Here is a 20,139-nt window from a genome sequence, read left to right as displayed (position 1 = left end):
CGTCTTCCTCTCGCTGAAAATGAACAGGGGACGAGTAATTGTCACCTCCCATTGGGGAAAAAACCCTTAATGCACGTAAAACCAGATTTTATGACTTTTTGTTATGAATTAGCTGCCAAAAAACCAAGCAAATTTACTCAAGGCCTGGCTTTGCCCTGCTTATATCCCTGCTTTAAACAGCAAATAACTATAACTGCACAGCTTTATCCTCGTATTTACTAGCTTGTTGCTAACAAAAAACAACACACAGAGATTGAAAACAATGTAATTCCGTCTTCCCACTTTTAAGGTACGTCGAATGCAACAGTAGTCACACAGCTTCACACAAATGACAAAGTCTTCACACACCCACACCTTCATTTCCCAGAGACATTTAATAGTTACGAAAAGGCTTGGATGCTAAATGGTTCATTTCAGATTGTGAGTAAAGTCCACAGGAACAACTTTTTTTTTTAAACATTTTCTAATTAAAATCTCAGAAAACTAACAGACCATCAGAACATGATCATCAGTGTTACATAATGTTTTCATGTACGAGTGAATCTCCTTTCTCCATCTAGATAAGCATGTTTTCACACCAGCTGTCCACTCTGAATGTACGTGGTGATGATCTTCAGTGCTGGTCAGCACCCCAGCCACGGGTCTTGTCGGTTTGTCCTGGAGACGAATGAGAGCTTGCGTGCCATCTCCATGTTGTAGATCCTCTTGCAGTTCTCGTAGTTCTCCCTCTGCCTCCGCCTGCACGGCTTCTCATAGTAGCGCCTGCGCTTTACGGTTTCAATGATTCCATCCAGCGATAACACTCTGAAGCGAGACACAGCAAACAGAGGATGAGATTTATCAATCACTTCAGTGTAAGCAAACAGGAATGATCACAGGAGTACTTCCTTTATCAAATAAATGAAACTTCCTAGAATCTGTGTGATCATTCACAGTCACAATGATCATCTGCATAACAAAGGCCAATATTGAGATTAGGACTAATGAACAATATTGTGTGCAGTCCTAATTTAAAGAAGAGGTGCTAGTAATCCAAGTACTCCAGCACATAACATTTTACTGTACTTTTCCATTTCCCAAACAGGATGACCCTGCGTTCACACTAGTGAGTAACAAACCGTTCCTTTTCTACAGACACATGCAACACGGAGTTGCGATTTCTGCGGCAAGCAACAAAGAAACATGTGCATTGAGATTTTCTCACCTTTATACAAATTAAACATGACGCAGTAAAGCGATAAATCCAGATGGCTGGTTCGAATGATTCCTATGGTGCATGTGTGGGACAACATTTTGTCTTCCCTTTCTCACAAGTTTAGTTTCTATCTCAAAAAAACGACTCAAAAAAAAAGGAAGAAAAACCTATGACTGGGTTTTCACTTCACCCTGTCACAGAAGACCTCTCATTAAAAGTGCATAGAGACATGAGGAAGAAAAGTAAAGCTTGGAAGGAAGTAGCAGACATCACTGTTGCTTCTAGAGAGTGTTTGTAGCTTAGTTTGTGCTGCTAGTCTCCTAATAGCTAATACGAAGTTTGGCATTTAAATCACATAACCAATTTTCACTCGGACTAGTGCGTTATTTAATTTGTGTTTAACTAGATAGAGAAAGCTATAAGTAGATATATATGTCCATATCTGTCTGTGGAGTTCAGCTGTGTAGAAACATTCTGATGCTTGTATAGAGGTAAGGGAATTACATCTATTACATACAGGCCATTACATACAGCCCATTACACACACTGCCATTACACACTGCCATTACATACAGCCCATTACACACACTGCCATTACATACAGCCCACACACTGCCATTACATACAGCCCACACACACACTGCCATTACATACTGCCATTACATACAGCCCATACACACACTGCCATTACATATGGCCCACACACACACTGCCATTACATACGGCCCATACACACACTGCCATTACATACGGCCCACACACACACTGCCATTACATACGGCCCATACACACACTGCCATTACATACGGCCCTTACACACACTGCCATTACATACGGCCCATACACACACTGCCATTACATACGGCCCATACACACACTGCCATTACATACGGCCCACACACACACTGCCATTACATAGAGCCCTTACACATACTGCCATTACATAGAGCCCTTACACACACTGCCATTACATACGGCCCATACACACACTGCCATTACATACGGCCCATACACACACTGCCATTACATACAGCCCTTACACACTGCCATTACATACGGCCCTTACACACACTGCCATTACATACAGCCCTTACACACACTGCCATTACATACAGCCCTTACACACACTGCCATTACATACAGCCCTTACACACACTGCCATTAGATACTGCCATTACACACACTGCCATTACATACAGCCCACACACACACTGCCATTACATACAGCCCACACACACTGCCATTGCATACAGCCCTTACACACACTGCCATTGCATACAGCCCTTACACACACTGCCATTACATACAGCCCTTACACACACTGCCATTACATACAGCCCTTACACACTGCCATTACATACAGCCCTTACACACTGCCATTACATACAGCCCTTACACACACTGCCATTACATACAGCCCACACACACTGCCATTACATACGGCCCTTACACACACTGCCATTACATACGGCCCTTACACACACTGCCATTACATACGGCCCACACACACACTGCCATTACATACGGCCCACACACACACTGCCATTACATACGGCCCACACACACACTGCCATTACATACGGCCCACACACACACTGCCATTACATACGGCCCACACACACACTGCCATTACATACGGCCCACACACACACTGCCATTACATACGGCCCTTACACACACTGCCATTACATACGGCCCATACACACACTGCCATTACATACGGCCCTTACACACACTGCCCATTACATACGGCCCATACACACACTGCCATTACATACGGCCCATACACACACTGCCATTACATACGGCCCACACACACACTGCCATTACATACGGCCCACACACACACTGCCATTACATAGAGCCCTTACACACACTGCCATTACATACGGCCCATACACACACTGCCATTACATACGGCCCATACACACACTGCCATTACATACGGCCCTTACACACACTGCCATTACATACTGCCATTACACACACTGCCATTACATACAGCCCACACACACTGCCATTACATACAGCCCACACACACTGCCATTACATACGGCCCTTACACACACTGCCATTACATACTGCCATTACACACACTGCCATTACATACAGCCCACACACACTGCCATTACATACAGCCCACACACACTGCCATTACATACGGCCCTTACACACACTGCCATTACATACTGCCATTACACACACTGCCATTACATACGGCCCTTACACACACTGCCATTACATACTGCCATTACACACACTGCCATTACATACAACCCATACACACACTGCCATTACATACGGCCCACACACACACTGCCATTACATACGGCCCACACACACACTGCCATTACATAGAGCCCTTACACACACTGCCATTACATACGGCCCATACACACACTGCCATTACATACGGCCCATACACACACTGCCATTACATACAACCCATACACACTGCCATTACACGCCACCCATACACACTGCCATTACACACTGCCTCCTGTGTTTGATATCAGATACAAGGATCTTTATTAGAAAGAACATAACTGAGTAATTTATTTACACAGCAGGTCCTAGCACCGAGGCCATGCTAACCACAGAGAAACGAAACAGCACAGGCATTAACACTATGGCGACTTAAATAACATAAAATATAAAATACCTATTAAGAGCTTTATATGCGGCGTCAACGTTTCCATCCTGAACCATCACTGTCCGGGCAACGAAGCGAAGGTGGTTCGCCATTTTGCGTTGGTGCACCAGTGAACGCTGCTCGGGCGGAAACGACGAACATATAAACTAGTTCCCATTCAACCCTACGCTGTGTTTGAGTCAGAGACGGTGGTCATATGAAGGTCGTACACAGGTAGTGAAATGCACTACACATGGCCAAAACTATGTGGACACCTGACCATCACATCTATATGAGCTTATATTAAACCATGGGCATTAATATGGATTTGCCAGCCCTTTGCTGTTTTAACAGCCTCCAGTCTCCTGGGAAGGATTTCTACAAGATTCTGGAGAGCGTCTGTGGGAATTTGTGCCCCAAGAGCATTTGTGAGGTCAGACGCTGATGTTAGACGAGAAGGCCAGGCTTGCAAAGGTGTTCAGTGGGGTTGAGGTCGGGGCTCCGTGCAGGTCCCTGGACTACCTCCACACCAAACTCGTCAAACCATGGCTTTATGGAGCTGGCTTTGTGCACAGGGGCAAGAACAGGAAAGGTTCTTCCCCAAACTGTCTCTCATGCTATTTTCTAAAATGTCTTTGTATGTTGTAGCATCAACATTAACATTACCCTTCACTGGAACTAAGGGGCCCAAACCTGAAAACCAGCCCCAGACCATTATCCCTCCTCCACCACACTGTACTGTTGGCACTATGCAGTCCGGTAGATAGCGTTCTCCTGGCCTCCATCAGCCTGCCAGATAGTGAAGCGTGATTCATCACTCCAGAGATCACGTTTCCACGAGTCCAGAGTCCAGTGACGGCATTCGTTACATCACTTCAGCTGATGCTTGGCATTGTGCGTCATGATCTTAGGCTTGTGTTCAGCTTCTCGGCCATGAAAATCCATTTCATGAAGCTCTGGACGCAGAGTTTGGAACGCTGTATTGAGTGATGCAACAGATGATGGGAGCTTTTTATGTGTTATGTGCTTCAGCACTTGGCAGCCCTGCTCTGTGAGTTTGCATGGTGTACCATTTCGAGCAAATCGATCATACGGAGGGGTTTCCACATACTTCTGGCCATATAGTGTACTTCACTCTGTTCAGATGATTGTTGAAAGATATGCACACAAAACAGAGAAGGAACAAGGAAGGAAGAAGTTCAGGGGGGCCACCCCACTTTTGGGGATCAGGTCCACTGAAGAGTACCATGGAAATGAGTTTTAAACATATTGATTATTATGATATTTTCCCTTTAAATAATTTCTCCACACTGCCCTCTTAAGTTGGAAAGTGGTCACAAACATTCTTGCAGTCTTGCATGTGTGAATACACAGCAGAACTTGCTTGATTTTTTTTTCATCTTTTTAAACTCAGATTCATTATAAAACAAAGACTTTTAATATACACACACAGAATTTTCCAAAAAAAAAGCAGAACGTTAATGTTGTAAATGCAAGGAGTATGCACTATGTATTAAAAACCCTTTATTTTTAGTGTAACGTGGTTAAGCAATAACACCCTCCACCCCTCCTCGTACCATTTATTTCTCAGTTGTTAGGATTTAGATTGCTGCTTTTAGCATGGTATTGGATTAATTTTAATACAAATACTCTTTTTTAAATACAGGAGAAATGGCCTTTGCTAGGTGACTGTGGGAGCAGGAACACCATGTTTTTCCATTTCAAATGATTGTTATTGAGTCTAAAAAGAGGCCACTGAATTTCATTTTAATAAAGCGTCCAGAGGGAGTGCTAGAACTGACTGAACTTCTGCCACTGACTCCATTTGGAGTAAAAAAAAAAAATGCAGCCCCCACTTTTTTCCATCTCCCTTTCTCATTCACTCTCCCCTTCCTTGTTTCTCTCTGTTAGTTTTTCCAGGGGTATCGTTTATGCAGACACGCTGAAATGGAGCTTTTGAAATGGGCTTGAGGGAGGGGGAGATGGGGAAAGAGAAAGGGAGGTGAGAATGGGAAGAGTGGGAAAAAGAGGACTTGGTGATTACCTCAGAACGTTTGGAGCAAGGGGATCTCGTCTCAGTTTACACGACCTCCCTTATCTACAAACTCTCTCTTCACTCGCTTCTTTTCTTTCTCGACCTCTTTGTTCACTTTTAATCGAAGTCTGTCCCTCTATCAAACACACACTGCCATTTTAAGGTGTATCTTTCACAACCTTTCACCAATACATGAACACATTCTAATCCATTTAATCCATTAAAAATAGGCAAAAATTCATTCAGCTGGTATTTGACTTGATGACTAGCTACAGAATTAACAAATAGTTTAGCACATTGAAAACAGTGCTTCAACACCTGACACACCAATAACACTGCTGCAGACTGCGACGTGACTGGGTGGGGCTAACCTGCTGTAAAGGGAATGGGTGGGGCTAATCTTCTATAAATTGAATGGGTGGGGCTAACCTGGTGTAAATTAAATGGGCGGGGCTAAAATTTCATAAATTGAATGGGTGGGGCTAACCTGCTGTAAGGTGAATGCTGTAATGTGACCTGTTGTAAAGTGAATGGGCGGGGCTAACATGTAAATTAAATGGGTGGGGCTAAAATGTCATAAACTGAATGGGCAGGGCTAACCTGGTGTAAAGTGAATGGGTGGGGCTAACCTGGTGTAAAGTGAATGGGCGGAGCTAATCTGGTGTAAAGTGAATGGGCGGGGCTAACCTGTTGTAAAGTGACCTGCTGTGAAGTGAATGGGCGGGGCTAACCTGCTGTAAAGTGAATGGGTGGAGCTAACCTGGTGTAAAGTGAATGGGCGGGGCTAACCTGTTGTAAAGTGAATGGGCGGGGCTAACCTGGTGTAAAGTGAATGGGCTGGGCTAACCTGGTGTAAAGTAATGGGCGGGGCTAACCTGGTATAAAGTGAATGGGCGGGGCTAACCTGGTGTAACCTGCTGTCTATTCTCTGCCTTATCCTAATCAGCACTTTGGTCAATTTTTGTTGTATTAAATGTGCTTTATAAATAAAATGTACTTATTACCTACACATACGTTTCATCAATTCATCACTTTTACAAAGTTTCTAGTGTAATATTTGAATGTTTAATATTATATCTCCAAACACAAACTCAGTTTGATAAGCTTGGTTTTATAAGGTCCTATCTGCCAGCCAATCATCACCCAGGACAAATATAGGATGAATGCAGCAGCCTTGGCCAATCAATATCCACTCCTGTATTCTCATGTAGGAGAATTCATCCCAGATGGGACACCATGCACACACACACACACACACACACACACAGACACACACACACACACACACACACTCATTCACAGCTACAGGCACTTTAGCATCGACAATCCAGCTTCTCGCATGGTTTTGGACATCGAACTGGGAACACTGGAGCTGCTGCCAGTAAGGAAAATTCTGTCTGCTGTTGAATGTTTAATGATAAATTAGCTCCTTAGTTCTCAGTAAAGTTTTTGCAGTTACAGTCATGCTAAATTGAAGTGTTTTTTTTTGTGATTTTGAGTTCAGAATAAGGGAGGTGGAAATGGGGAAAATGTGGTTTATGTAGCTCAGCTTGAGTCAGGAGCGAGGTGTAAGTGGAGCTAAACCTGAAGGCCAAAACCGAGGTGAAGGGAATCTAGAATTACATTTTCACAGTAATTTAGAAAATTGATAGACCAGGGCATGCTAAGTGCCAGAAGACTTAGAAAAATCAGAATAACCATAAAAAAAATGGCTATAAAATAGAAGGTGTATTTCTTTCTACTTTTTTATTCACTTGAAATGCATATTTTTTTTCCCTGTAGTTTAATCTCAAGACTCATTACTCCTCCTCTACAGCAGAGTGTGTTACTGAATACTTTTTTCATGGTTTTCATGCCTGGTTATATTATATTTTATTGCTCCTGTATATGTAAATTTTTCTTTGTTGCTCTGAAAATAGAAACTGTCTCAGATCATGATGCCTTCTGTACGAGTCCTGCTACTGACATGTCAGCTCAATCCAAAGAGTCATCTAATAAACAATAATAGTCTTAACTTGAGTTAATAAAGTGTTGGAACAGGCCTCATGATGGCAACAGGGATTAGCAGGATTATGAACAGGAATGTCTGTTGTCCTCAGTTCTCAGTGGACTGCTGAATCCTCTTTCGCTTGCCTCATTAGCACTCTTTGGTGCAGTGCATCAATCTCAGTGTGAGCGACTTCTTTCATCAAACAGTCAGAGTAGCCTAGTGTACAGTCGTGATGAGAACTTATTTTCTCTGGCTGAAGCTGTGATCGCTCACGTAGCACGCAAAAGTTTTTTCAGGCCTCATGGGAGGATGTTAAATCTAGCAGAAACGGCCGCGTGTTGTTTCCATTACCTACAGCGTGCAGCTCGTGAGCTCTCTTCCAGAGACCTGAGCCTGACACATGTTTTAAAATATGTCATTGCAACATGGAATATTCATTAATGCTAGTGTATATATGGAAAATGAAGTCAGTTGTAAAATTCACCTAAACAGAGGTTTTAATGGACATCCACCATTTGTGTACGGTTCAGTCAAACGTACAAAAGCTTAAAGATTATGAATTTTTGTCATGAAAAGGCATTTTTCTTCTCTATCAATGACGACAAGACAAATGCGATGAGGTGCCATGTGTTTTCTGAATGGCAGGCAACTGCTAAGAGTGTTTGGATGTGTGTGAGACAAGAAAAAGAGAATAAGACAAAGGGTGAGAGAAAGTCAAAGACTATAACTACAGAAGTCCAGAAAGGCCATGAGTTATTTATTTTCAGATTTCAGATTATAACTTAATTTTCTTACGATCTCGCAACTTAGCAGTAGCTTTCTAGCATTGCATCGTTGTAGCTAGTGGCACACTGTCATATATTGGTATTTTGGTGATTCTGCAGTAATTACGTCTTATTTCCAAAGATTTTCTTCACCATTTGTCTTGTGAGCAACAAACCATTTCGGCAGCATGTCTCAAACATCCTGTGGTAACCATGGAGATGTCCTGGTCGATCACATTGGCTGGTAATGTGATGTGAAACTGATCCCCTGTTCAGGATCACTGTAGTGTCCATGACGCTGTAGCTGCAGATTTCTGATGGACACTGGAAATTTGGAAATGATCTAGCACTGATAAACATACAGCTATTTCCTCTTGTGTCAGTCACTGATTAAAGGAAAAACAGTTGCGCTCATCCATGATGTGCAGCATGTAGGCCTAATCATGCATTTCAACATCATGAGAAAAATAAGTTGTGATCTTAAGAAAATAGCTTTTGTTATCTCAGGATCATGTTGTAAATAAGTTGTCTAAAAAAAAAAAAAACAACTTTTGTTATCTTGAGATCACAAGAAAAATAAGCTGTTATCTAAAAAAAACCAACTTTTCTTATCTCAAAAAAAAAACAAAAAAAACTCAGGATCACAAGAAAAATAAGCTGTTATCTAAAAAAAAAAAACAACCAACTTGTTATCTCAAAAAAAAAAAATTCTTATCTCAAAAAAAAAAATAAAATAAATAAATCTCAGGATCACAAGAAAAATAAGCTGTTATCTAAAAAAACAACAACTTGATATCTCAAGAAAATGTTTTGTTATTTCAGGATCACGAGAAAAATAAGTTATCTCAAGAAAACAACTTTTGTTATATCAAAAAAAAACAACCTTTTATCTCAGGATCACATGAAAAACAAGTTGTTATCTCAAGAAAACAACTTTTGTTTATTTAAGTCGTGATAACGGTACAGAAAAGTATAAAGAACTCAAAGCCTTTGTGGACTTTAGTGTGTAACAGCTAGAGGAGAATTAAAGCACTGAGCAGAGCCCTTAGCCAATCAGAGAGAGAGAGAGAGAGAGAGAGAGAGAGAGAGAGAGAGAGAGAGAGAGATTGCTGGGAAAAGAGGGACATCTGGAATTTTAACAGCGAACTCGTCTGGAGGAATAAATGAACATGAGCGACCAGGTAGCTGATTTTTCTGGAACCTGGAGAATGAAAAGCTCAGAAAACTTCGAGGAGCTGCTTAAAGCGCTTGGTGAGGGGTTTATTATTATTATTATTATTATTATTATTATTATTATTATTAATTAAGATGCGTAAATGCAAGCAGAGTGCACTTCAAGTGATTGCTCTTTTAAAATATCGTTTTATAAAAGATATAGTTTATAATTTCTTGCAGTGTGAACCAGCTTGCTGAAGAACCTGGATATTGCTTTTATCACACAGTGAAGCGAGTCGAAAACGTTCCAAGGAGCAAAAGATGACGGATATGTAAACCTCATCCCCTCTTTGTTCTGAAAGCAATTCTGTAAAAAAATAAATAATAAAAAAAAATTATGCGCGAGGGAACAAAACTTTTGACATGAAGTAACAAAATGGTCCTGCTTGTTATAAACGAAAAAATTCGCCCTCTTTTTGAAAAAAAAAAAAAAAAGATATTATGATAATGGAAGTGGAAATGAGTGAAATCTTATGGAAATCATATGGAAAATGTTGTGTAAGTAAATGTAATGTGCTGAGCAGGACTGGAAGATACATGAGTAACAGTAGGCTTCATTATTATATGCAAGTACACACACACACACACACACACACACACACACACACAGTGCATTCACAAAGTATTCAGACCCCTTCAGTTTTTTCACATTTTATGTTGCAGGCTTATGCTAAAATGCTATAAATTATTTTTTTCCACATCAATCTCCACTCCATTCCCCATAATGACAAAGCAAAATCCAGATTTGTGATACCTTTGCAAATTTATTACAAAGAAAAAAAACTGGAAAATCACATTGACATAAGTATTCAGACCCTTTGCTATGACACTTGAAATTTAGTTCAGTTGCATCCAATTTCTCTGATTCATCTTTAAGATGTTTCTACACTTTGATTGGAGGTCACCTGTGGCAAACTCAGTTGATTGGACATGATTTGGAAAGGCACGCATCTGTCTATATATGAGGTCTAACAGCAGAAAATTCATATCAGAGCAAAAACCAAGCCATGAGGTTAAAAGAAGTGCCTCAGAGCTCAGAGACGGGATTGTGTTGAGGAACAGATCTGGGGAAGGCTACAAAAAATTTCTGCTGCACTGAAGGTTCCTAAGAGCACAGTGGCCTCCATAATTCTTAAATGGAAGAAGTTTGGAACGACCAGGACTCTTTCTAGAGATGGCCAGCTGTCCAAACAGAGCAATCGGAGGAGAAGGGCCCTGGTATGAGAGGTGACCAAGAACCTGATGGTCACTCTGGTTGAGCTCCAGAGATCATGTGTGGAGAAACTTGCAGAAGGTCAACCATCATGGCAACACTCCACCCATATGGGCCAGATGGAAGCCTCACCTCAGGGCAAGACACATGAAAGCTTGAAAACATGAACTTTTATTATTATTATTATTTGCAAATTCCAAGGGGGCTTTCATTCGTCTTGCACTGAGGATATATATATAATGTTGGAAGATTTATACGTGAATTCAGATATATTGGGACATTTTCCAATATACTGGGGATTTCTTGACTTGTCTAAGCTTTCCTGCCATCCAAAATCTTTATATCATATTCTGAATGATATTCTTTGTCTAAACATTTGAATCATGTTCGGTACACGTTTGGGACACATTTCCATTGGATTAGGCTTTTTACTATCATCCAAATCATATTTATTAGTAGTATATTTATTAATAGCACCAATAACAGGATTTTTAAAAATCTTATCATTGCTGTATTCTAATATCGTTAACACAGTGGACTCAGTAAATTTGACTACATAGTAAAATGTTGGCCTAAGAAACTATTTCTATAATTCGTTTCTTCCAGCAGTAACAACAATAACAAGGTTTAGAAAATATTCAGTATTTTAACCAATCTTTTCTAAAATTCAGTTTGAACAGATTAAGTAATAATCACAGTTGAAAACCCAGCGCTAAAAGGTAAGCAACATTTTATAATTTATTTCTTGCAGTCGCAGCATGACACATCATTACAAAAAATAATAAACATCGAAATCAATCTCATCATCAAGCTGTAAAATTATATGAACACAGAACACTAAGTAAAAATCTCTGCATACTCAGTAGTAGGTCTAGGTCATGTGCTAAATTTTCCAGTCTGTATTATTCCCCTGCTTCATAAAAATACCAGTTAATGCACATAAAATCCATCAGTGCATCATTAATCATAGTTGTTGGTGTTTCATCCATCCCTTCACTTTTCCTTCCTCTGCTTATTGTATTTTAAGGCTGTCCTAATTAACCTGAATAACACTGTCTCAAATGAACGAGCCATGTTGAAAATGATTACATTAGAAACATCACTACATGATTTGAACTAACTTTCTGCTTACTCTGTGGAATAAATTAGTCATGACAATTTATAAGCTTAGCAAAAAAATAACGAAAGCATGAGTCTGTTTTTCTGCCCCAGGTTTTTTTTGGGGGGGTCAGTTTCCTGTTTGGTGATGAACACACCTCCGCCATGTTACTTCTGTCAAGCAATTCCACTGCGACGGCGTAGTAACAAAAGTTCTGACGTTCAGTCATCAGGCCAGAAAATAAATGCTGCTAAGTCTAACTCTCCCAATTTTCCTGAATTCACCCAAAATTTTACTCAAGTATTAAAACTGAATATTTGTTCTCTTACTCAAGTAAATTTACAAGAAAAAAAAAACTCCTAGTACTCCTAGTAACTACTCTTTGCATTTTCATTTGACCTTCAAAGTGCTCTTTAAAAAATTCAATGTCGTGAGACTTTTTTTTTTCTTCTTGCCCACATGGGATGCCAATCAGTTGTGTTTTCCCTTTTAAAAAATTGATTTTAAACATTAAATATAATTAAATGTTATTTTTAAACATTATTAAACTTTAGTTTAATAAGCAAACCAAATTCTAGGCTTGACTGATTTGCCAGAATGTTTAAAATATTTCACATAATTTAATAAATACATGTTAATTTTTGATCAGTTAAAAATATTTACTTTTCCATTTGAATGCTTGAAAATGTTTAAATGTAGACACCTTTTGACTTTACTTAAGTAGATTTTTTTTTTTATTTTATTGAGTAAGAATTTGACACAGTACCAATACTTTTATTTAAGAACTTTTAAGAAAGTTTCTCTGTACTTTTCCACCTCTGCTTTATTTCTGTAATTTCTGTAATAATCGTAAGATTTTCTATGGTTAGTTTTGTTGGCTTTTTGCTTATTTTTGTCTATTCAGTCTATTCTACAGTTCTGTATGTCTTAATGTTTTTGACCTACAGGCTATTTGACTTTAATAAAAGTAATGAATCATTACTGAATTTATGCCCTGGGGTCCCTTATTTATGCTAGTGACTTTATTTGCTGTTGCTGTTTAATCAAGTGAAATAAACTTCCTAAAAGGACATCTCCCATGGCTAAATATTTATTCCTGATTCGGTATTTCCTTGGCCAAGCTGGGAGAAAAGAGGTTTGGTGTATCTGATTTTAATTACTTACAGGAATGTTTATGGGAAACGCATTCCATTCCATTTAGCGGATTCGGTCAGGAAATCAGGTAACCACAAGAAGCAGTCTTTTGATCCAGCTATGCTCTCATTCCTTATTCTGTGTGTGTTTTCTGTAGGTGTAAATGTCTTTTTGAGGAAAATCGCAGTAGCAGCAGCATCCAGGCCCTCGGTTGAGATCAAGCAGCAGGGAGAGACTCTGTCGATACAGACATCCACCAGTGTTCGCACTACTCATGTGTCCTTCACCGTGGGCCAGATCTTCAACGAGACCACTGTAGATGGACGACCGTGCACGGTAAATTTAGTAATTTGGCATGTCTGTGAAAGTTTCTGACATTTTATTTATTATTGCTAGACATTTCTTCTGTCCTATCAGCTGAAACCATACCTTGAAGTGAGATTCATCGGACCAGGTGACTTTTTCCCAATCTTCACCTGTCCAGTGGGAGTGAGTCTGTGCCCACTGTAGACATCACCTCAATGTGGTCTAATGCAGTTGTAGTCGATCCACCTCAAAGTTTGACATGTAGTGTGTTTTGATATGCTTTTCTGTCCACCACACTTGTAAAGAGTACTTATTTGAGTTCCTGGGGCCCCATCTCTGTTCTCCTCTGACCTCTTTCACCAACAAGGTGCTTTCACCCACAGAACTGCTGCTCACTGGATGTTTTTTTTTTGTTGTTGTTGGTGTTGTTGCTTTTCACACCATTCTGTATAAACTCTAGAGAGTGTGTGTGTGTGTGTGTGTGAAAACGTCAGGAGATCAGCAGTTTCTGAAATACTCAAACCAGCTCGTCTGGCACCAACAACAATACCATCTCACAAAGATCACATTTTTTTGGTGAAAGTGAACATTAACTGAAGCTCTTGAAGTGTATCTGCATGTTTTTATGCACTGCACTGCTGCCACATGATTGGCTGGTTGTAATGAGAGCGCTCAGTTACATGCTCAGCTCCAACTCACCTTCTCTTGTCTTTGTCTTTCCTCCCATTCAGAGTTTTCCGAAATGGGACACTGACAGAAAGATCAGCTGTGAGCAGACACTGCTGAAAGGCGAGGGACCTCAGACATCCTGGTCTCGTGAGCTGACAGATAACGGGGAGCTCATACTAGTAAGGCCGTCGTTAAATTTGCTATATAAGCATTAGCTGCTAAACACAGCATGTCATCCTGTATATGGCATTCTTTTATTTATAGTGTATTCAGAAAGTATTCACACTCATATATTTCCTCATGTTTAAGTTACGGCCTCACCCTACAGCCTCTCTCACTCATTTAATTATAAATAACAATAAAATGAAGTCTAATTGAAGTCTGTGGTAAATTCAGTTGATTTGGACTTGATTTGGAAAAGCACACCTCTGTGTTTATAAAGCCCTGCAGCTGACACTGAATGTACAAGCAAAAGGTTTGCGACAAGCCGCAGATCTGGGGAGGGTTACTGAAAGATTTCTGCAGTGCTTAAGGTCTCGAGTGATATCTGCGGATATAAGCTACTCGTCAGCAAAATGCACATGACGGCTCACTTGGAGTTTATGCCTAAAGACCTCTGAGCTCATGGTCTGATGAAGCTAAAATTGAATTCTGAATGCTGTGGATTTCATTGGGGGACTGGGAGGCTTGTCAGGACTGAAGGAAAAGATGAAGGGATTAAAGTATAGAGACATCCTTCATGTAAACCTGCTCAAGAGCTCCCAGGAACTCAAACTAGGGGCAAAGTTCACTATTCAATAACCCTAAACACCAGCCAAGAGAACACAGGGACGGCTTGAGTGTCTCAGCCGGAGCCTGGAAGTGAACCCATGTGTATTAAAACAGTGTAACAGCGACGCTCCCCATCCAACCTGACACAGAGATTTGTGGGAAGAATGGGAGAAGATCAACAAAACAAAGGTGTGCTAAGCTTGCAGCATCAAACCTAAGAAGGCTGCAACTGCTGAGAAGGTGCTTCAACAAAGTACTGAGGAAATGGTCTTGTGTAAATGTAACACTTCAGCTTTTTACTTTTTAATAAATTTACAAAGCTTTGTGAACCTTTTTTTTAATTATGGGAGAGTCTTTGAAAAGTGATGAGAATTTTTTAGTAACAAAATGAGGAATTAAGTGAAGGGGCTTGGGCAGGTATGTATATAGTATTTAAAAATGTTTGGACTTAAGTGTCAGAAATTAGAAATCAGGTCATTTAGGTCTAAGAATTAGAGCAGGGTTTCCCAAACATATGTTTGCAAACCCCGGGGGGATCGTGGTGACGTTGCATCTGTGATGGAATTGTCAATAACACATTAAGCTGAATTTTAATATTCTATACTTTTACAAATAAAAACATGAAATGAATTGAAACCATTAATACTGTAGCATTTTATTTTAACCTCATAATTAAAAAATGATAGAAGTTGACCAAATTACTCATGTTTCATGTCATGAGACAGTAGTTCATAGCATCTGAGAATTAAATGTAAATGACAGTGTTAGTTAGCTAAATCATTCTTCATGGCTATAGATCTCCTTAAGATCTCTAAGTTTTCAGTAGAACAAAGTCACAAGAGGAGGAACGTCCGAACACAGGTTAGACAACAAAAGCTCCAAAGCGGGAAAAGTTCTATAAGTACAGCGAGGAATATTTAATATCCGTGCATGGATAGTGACGGGACAAACCCAAGTGTGAAGCAGCTTTCTAATGAAAATATGATACTAGCTTTTTTTTTTTCAAAAGACATTTGGAAGCAAAACTTGAAAACCTTGTTTAGCTTTAAAAATACTCTTAAATTGAGACAATTCAGATTTGTCTCTAACGGTTAAGAATAGTGACAATATGGCAACTCTGAGACAGAAAAGATGCACACCCAACAATTTCCATAATTTCATAAGGGTGTAGTGCAACTGATTGATGAATTTAATGTGATTTGAAATAAATTACTCAGTAATCAAAGGTCTCTAGCAAAGCTATAAGAAACAAAACAATAATGGCTGACTGTGACACAACCATTAAGCCTGGAATTACAGCATTTTCGACCTCTGTGTGTATGACTTACAAAGTGGGGAAAAACCCTGGGTGCTCACGTGTTCAGTCTAGCCAGCTTACTGTGATGACTGATGTATAGTTACCTCCTCAAAGTCAGTGTTGTAGACTTAACAAGCGAATATGTCTGTATGCTGATTGATTTGAAGCAAATACTTGCACTTGCACGTCACTTACCCAAATCTACCATTTAGTGCTTTCCTTCCTTCTTCCTTCCTTCTAATCATCTATAAGGTTGGTAAGGTTGGTCCAGTGGAGCTTGCATTTAAACAGAGAACAATTAGATGCCAGGCACAGTCTTTAAAACACTGGTAAAATAAGTACAGATCCGCTGTAACTGGATGTCCTCAGTGGAAGTTGTGTTAAATTCATAATCATTAAAACTATTAATGTGGTTTAATACTTTTTTCCCACATTTTTTTAAATTTCACACTAATACGCCTATAAACCATGATGACGAATCAAGATGATGATGATGATGATGATGATTGTTATTATTATTATTATTATTAGTAGTAGTAGTAGTATTCCATAAACGTACGATGATTAAGAGAGTAGAGGATTAATCTCTACTCCAAGCTAAGAGTTGCTCTGAGAACCTTCCTAACAATTTTTTTTTATAAATTTGCAGCTTTTAGATGATTATTTTCTGTCTTGATTAGACATCTAAGGCTATTTTTAAGAGTAATTGTCAGAAATATTGTAATTACTGGCCCTGAATACTTTCTGAATGCACTATAGATTTCATGTAAAGTGAACAGGATGGTGTTAAATAAATGGCTGAATTGGTCTTTGAACTAACCAGATTTTATTCACTATATGACCAAATGTATGTGAACACCTGACCATCACACCCATATGTGCTTGTTGAACATCCCATTACAGATTTATTCTCCTTTGCTGTTATAATAAGCTCCACTCTTCTGGGAAGCTTTCCACTAGATGTTGGAGCGTGGCTGTGGGATTTGTGTTCATTCAGCTACAAGAGCATTAGTGAGGTCAGGCGCTGATGTTGGTGAGGAGGTCTGGGGTTCAGTCGGTGTTCCAGTTCATCCCAAAGGTGTTCAGTGGGGTTGAGGTCAGGGCTCTGTGCAGGACACTCGAGTTCTTCCACTCCAACCTTCACATACCATGTCTTCATGGAGCTCGCTTTGTGCACAGAGGCATCGTCATGCTGGAACAGATCTGGGTCTCTTAGTTCCAGTGAAGGGAAATTGTAATGCTACAGCACACAGAGACATTCTATACAATTGTGTGCTTCCAACTTTGTGGCAGCAGTTTGAGGAAGAACCACATATGGGTGTGATGGTCGGGGTGCACATACTTTTGGCCATATAGTGTACTTTAGTTCATTTTGAAAAATAGTTGGGGCAACTTTTGGAAAATTTACCTGGGACAAGATTGACTTATCAGATATCAGAACTTACCCTGTAAATCCATTAGATTTGGCTAGTCATCCAACACCGTAACTTTGATTAAAGCCTCACATCCAATTAGTTACTTTATTTAATTACTAATGTGTTTGAATGAGTACTACTTGCACAAATAAGCTACACAGCTTCATAGGTCAGTGTAAGATATTGACAACGTGTCAGAGTTATGAAATTCCCCCTACCATTTTCTAAAGTAGTTTTAAATATATGGCAGTGATTTTTAATCAAATAACCATAGAACTGCAAGCAACTGGAGTTTACTTTACTACACACTGCCGTACATGGTGCATGAAGCCAGGTCCATAGTGAAATCCTGAATCCAAGAGCCTGTTGAACTAATTTCAATAGTTCAGTGATTTGATGATAAATCCATTGAGTGTTATGACATAACTCTTTTGTTTTAAATTCTTTGTTTCAGACTATGAGTGCTGGAGATGTTGTGTGTACCCGTGTCTATGAGCGAGAATGAGGGCTCTCACATTTTTGGTCTCCTACAGAACTTCAGTTAATCATTTATACTGTGGTACAAGTGTTCATCTTTAATGTTTGCTATCTACTATCGACTGCTATCAGTCTTTTGATATGTCCTTATTCATTACTGTATGTACAGCACCGTGAAAAAGTATTTCTTCTATGTTTGCATATTTGTCACACTTAATTGTTTCAGATCCTCATCTAAACAGAATCTTTCCAGCAGTGTGAAGTAGGCTGAAAGGTCTCAACAAGCACATTACATGGCAATCAAAAGAAATTCCAGAAGAGATGAGAAAGAAAGTTATTGAAATATATCAGCCTGGAGAGGGTTACATTTCTAAGGCTCGGGGACTCCACACTGAGAGCCATTATCTCCAAATGAAGAAAACTGAGAACAGTAGTGAATCTTCCCAGAAGTGGCTGATCTACTAAAATTCCTCCAAGAGCACATCAATGACTCATCAAGAAAGTCACAAAAGACCCCAGATGAACATCTAAAGAACTGCAGGCCTCGCTCTGCTCAGATAAGGTCCGCATTCATGATTCCATCAATAGAAAGAGATAGCAAGCAAAAATTCTATCCGTGGGAGAGTTGCAAGGCAAAAACCACTACTAACCAAGAGGAGCATAAAGGGTGATCCCAAGCCTTTTGCGATAATGTTAAAGTGAACTTTTTGGAAGACATGGGTCCCGTTACACCTGGCCTAAAGATAACACAACATTCCACAATAAGAACATCATACCAACAGTGAAACATGGTGGTGGTAGTGTAATAGTGTGGGGATACTTTGCTGCTTCAGGGCTTGGGAGTCTTGTCATAATTGATTGATAATTGATAGAACCATGAATTCTGCTCTCTACAAAAAAAATCCTGAAGGAAAATATCTGCTCACCAGTCTGTGATCTGAAGCTCAAGCACATTTGGGTTATGCAGCAAGACAGCAATTATAAACATATAAAAGCAAGTCCTCCTCTGAATGGCTCAAAAGAAACAAAATGTAGGTTATGGAGTGGCCTAGTCAAAGTCCTGAACTCCACTGAGATGCTGTATCAGGACCTTAAACAGGCAGTTCGTGCCTGAAAGCCCTGAATTAAAGCAATTCTGCGAAGAAGAGTAGGCCAAAATTCCTCCACAGCGATGTGAAAGACTCATCTCCAGTTATCAGAAGCATTTGGTTGGAGTTGTTGCTGCTAAAGATGACACAACCAGTTATTAAATTTAGGGTGCAATTACTTTTTCAGTTGGGTGATATAGGTGCTGCATAACTTTCCTTTAAAACTGTGGTTTGTGTTTCCTCATGTTCTTCTTGTCTTATATTATTATATAACATTTTGTATGAGGATCTGAAGCCATTCAGTTTGACAAATATGCAGAAATAGAGAAAGAACTGTATGTGAGAGAAAGTATATGTGTGAGATGAAAGCATGTGTGTGTGTGAGAGAGTGAGTGTGTGTGTGTGCGCCCAGTATTTTGGCCAGTTCATGACAGAAAATCTGTATTTCTTACTGTCTTATGATCAATAAAAACGTTATTTCAAATATACATAGAGGGTCATCCTATTTGATTCAGCTTCACTTAGTATGCTAATTGTGTGTAAATGTGAATGAAACACATGGTTTAACATCTCTCCCCCAAGATATTCCCCAAGCAGCTAAAATATGCTTATCCCAAATTTAATTCAAGTACTCCTGAATAATAGATTAGATTTACATTAAGATAATTATTCGTAATAGACTCAGACTGTCAGACCCTGCTGTAGATTAGCAGTGGCTGTTGTAATCTTTTCCTGCCTTCTCTTGCATTCTTAATCTTTTCCAAGGAACACATTATGTGCTTGCTTTCATTAATTCTGTGATCATTCTTCAGTTCAGACTGTGTGTAAAACATCTATTT

The 20,139-nt window shown here is 39.6% G+C and overlaps 2 protein-coding genes across 2 annotated transcripts; one reads left to right on the top strand and one right to left on the bottom strand.

Annotated features, from left to right (window-relative positions):
- Window positions 1–355: 355 nt before the first annotated feature.
- mrps21 (mitochondrial ribosomal protein S21) lies at window positions 356–4,017 on the bottom strand. The gene is made up of 2 exons (XM_026928310.3): window positions 3,858–4,017; window positions 356–804 (listed from the first exon to the last, which is right to left on the bottom strand). The coding sequence occupies exons 1-2, from the start codon at window positions 3,938–3,940 to the stop codon at window positions 624–626; spliced, it is 264 nt and encodes an 87-aa protein (XP_026784111.1). The 5' UTR covers window positions 3,941–4,017; the 3' UTR covers window positions 356–623.
- Window positions 4,018–9,711: 5,694 nt separating this feature from the next.
- On the top strand, window positions 9,712–19,788 carry crabp2b (cellular retinoic acid binding protein 2, b). Its single transcript, XM_034301498.2, has 4 exons — window positions 9,712–9,867; window positions 13,435–13,613; window positions 14,315–14,431; window positions 18,190–19,788. Exons 1-4 carry the CDS (start codon window positions 9,780–9,782, stop codon window positions 18,238–18,240), a joined length of 435 nt encoding a protein of 144 aa, XP_034157389.1. The 5' UTR covers window positions 9,712–9,779; the 3' UTR covers window positions 18,241–19,788.
- The last annotated feature ends 351 nt before the right edge of the window (window positions 19,789–20,139 follow it).

The sequence above is a fragment of the Pangasianodon hypophthalmus genome, chromosome 29 (genome assembly GCF_027358585.1).
Source record: "Pangasianodon hypophthalmus isolate fPanHyp1 chromosome 29, fPanHyp1.pri, whole genome shotgun sequence".
Taxonomy (NCBI): Eukaryota; Metazoa; Chordata; class Actinopteri; order Siluriformes; family Pangasiidae; genus Pangasianodon; species Pangasianodon hypophthalmus.
The sequence above is the reverse complement of the archived record's forward strand: the minus strand, read 5'-3'. Positions and strand labels throughout refer to the sequence as shown.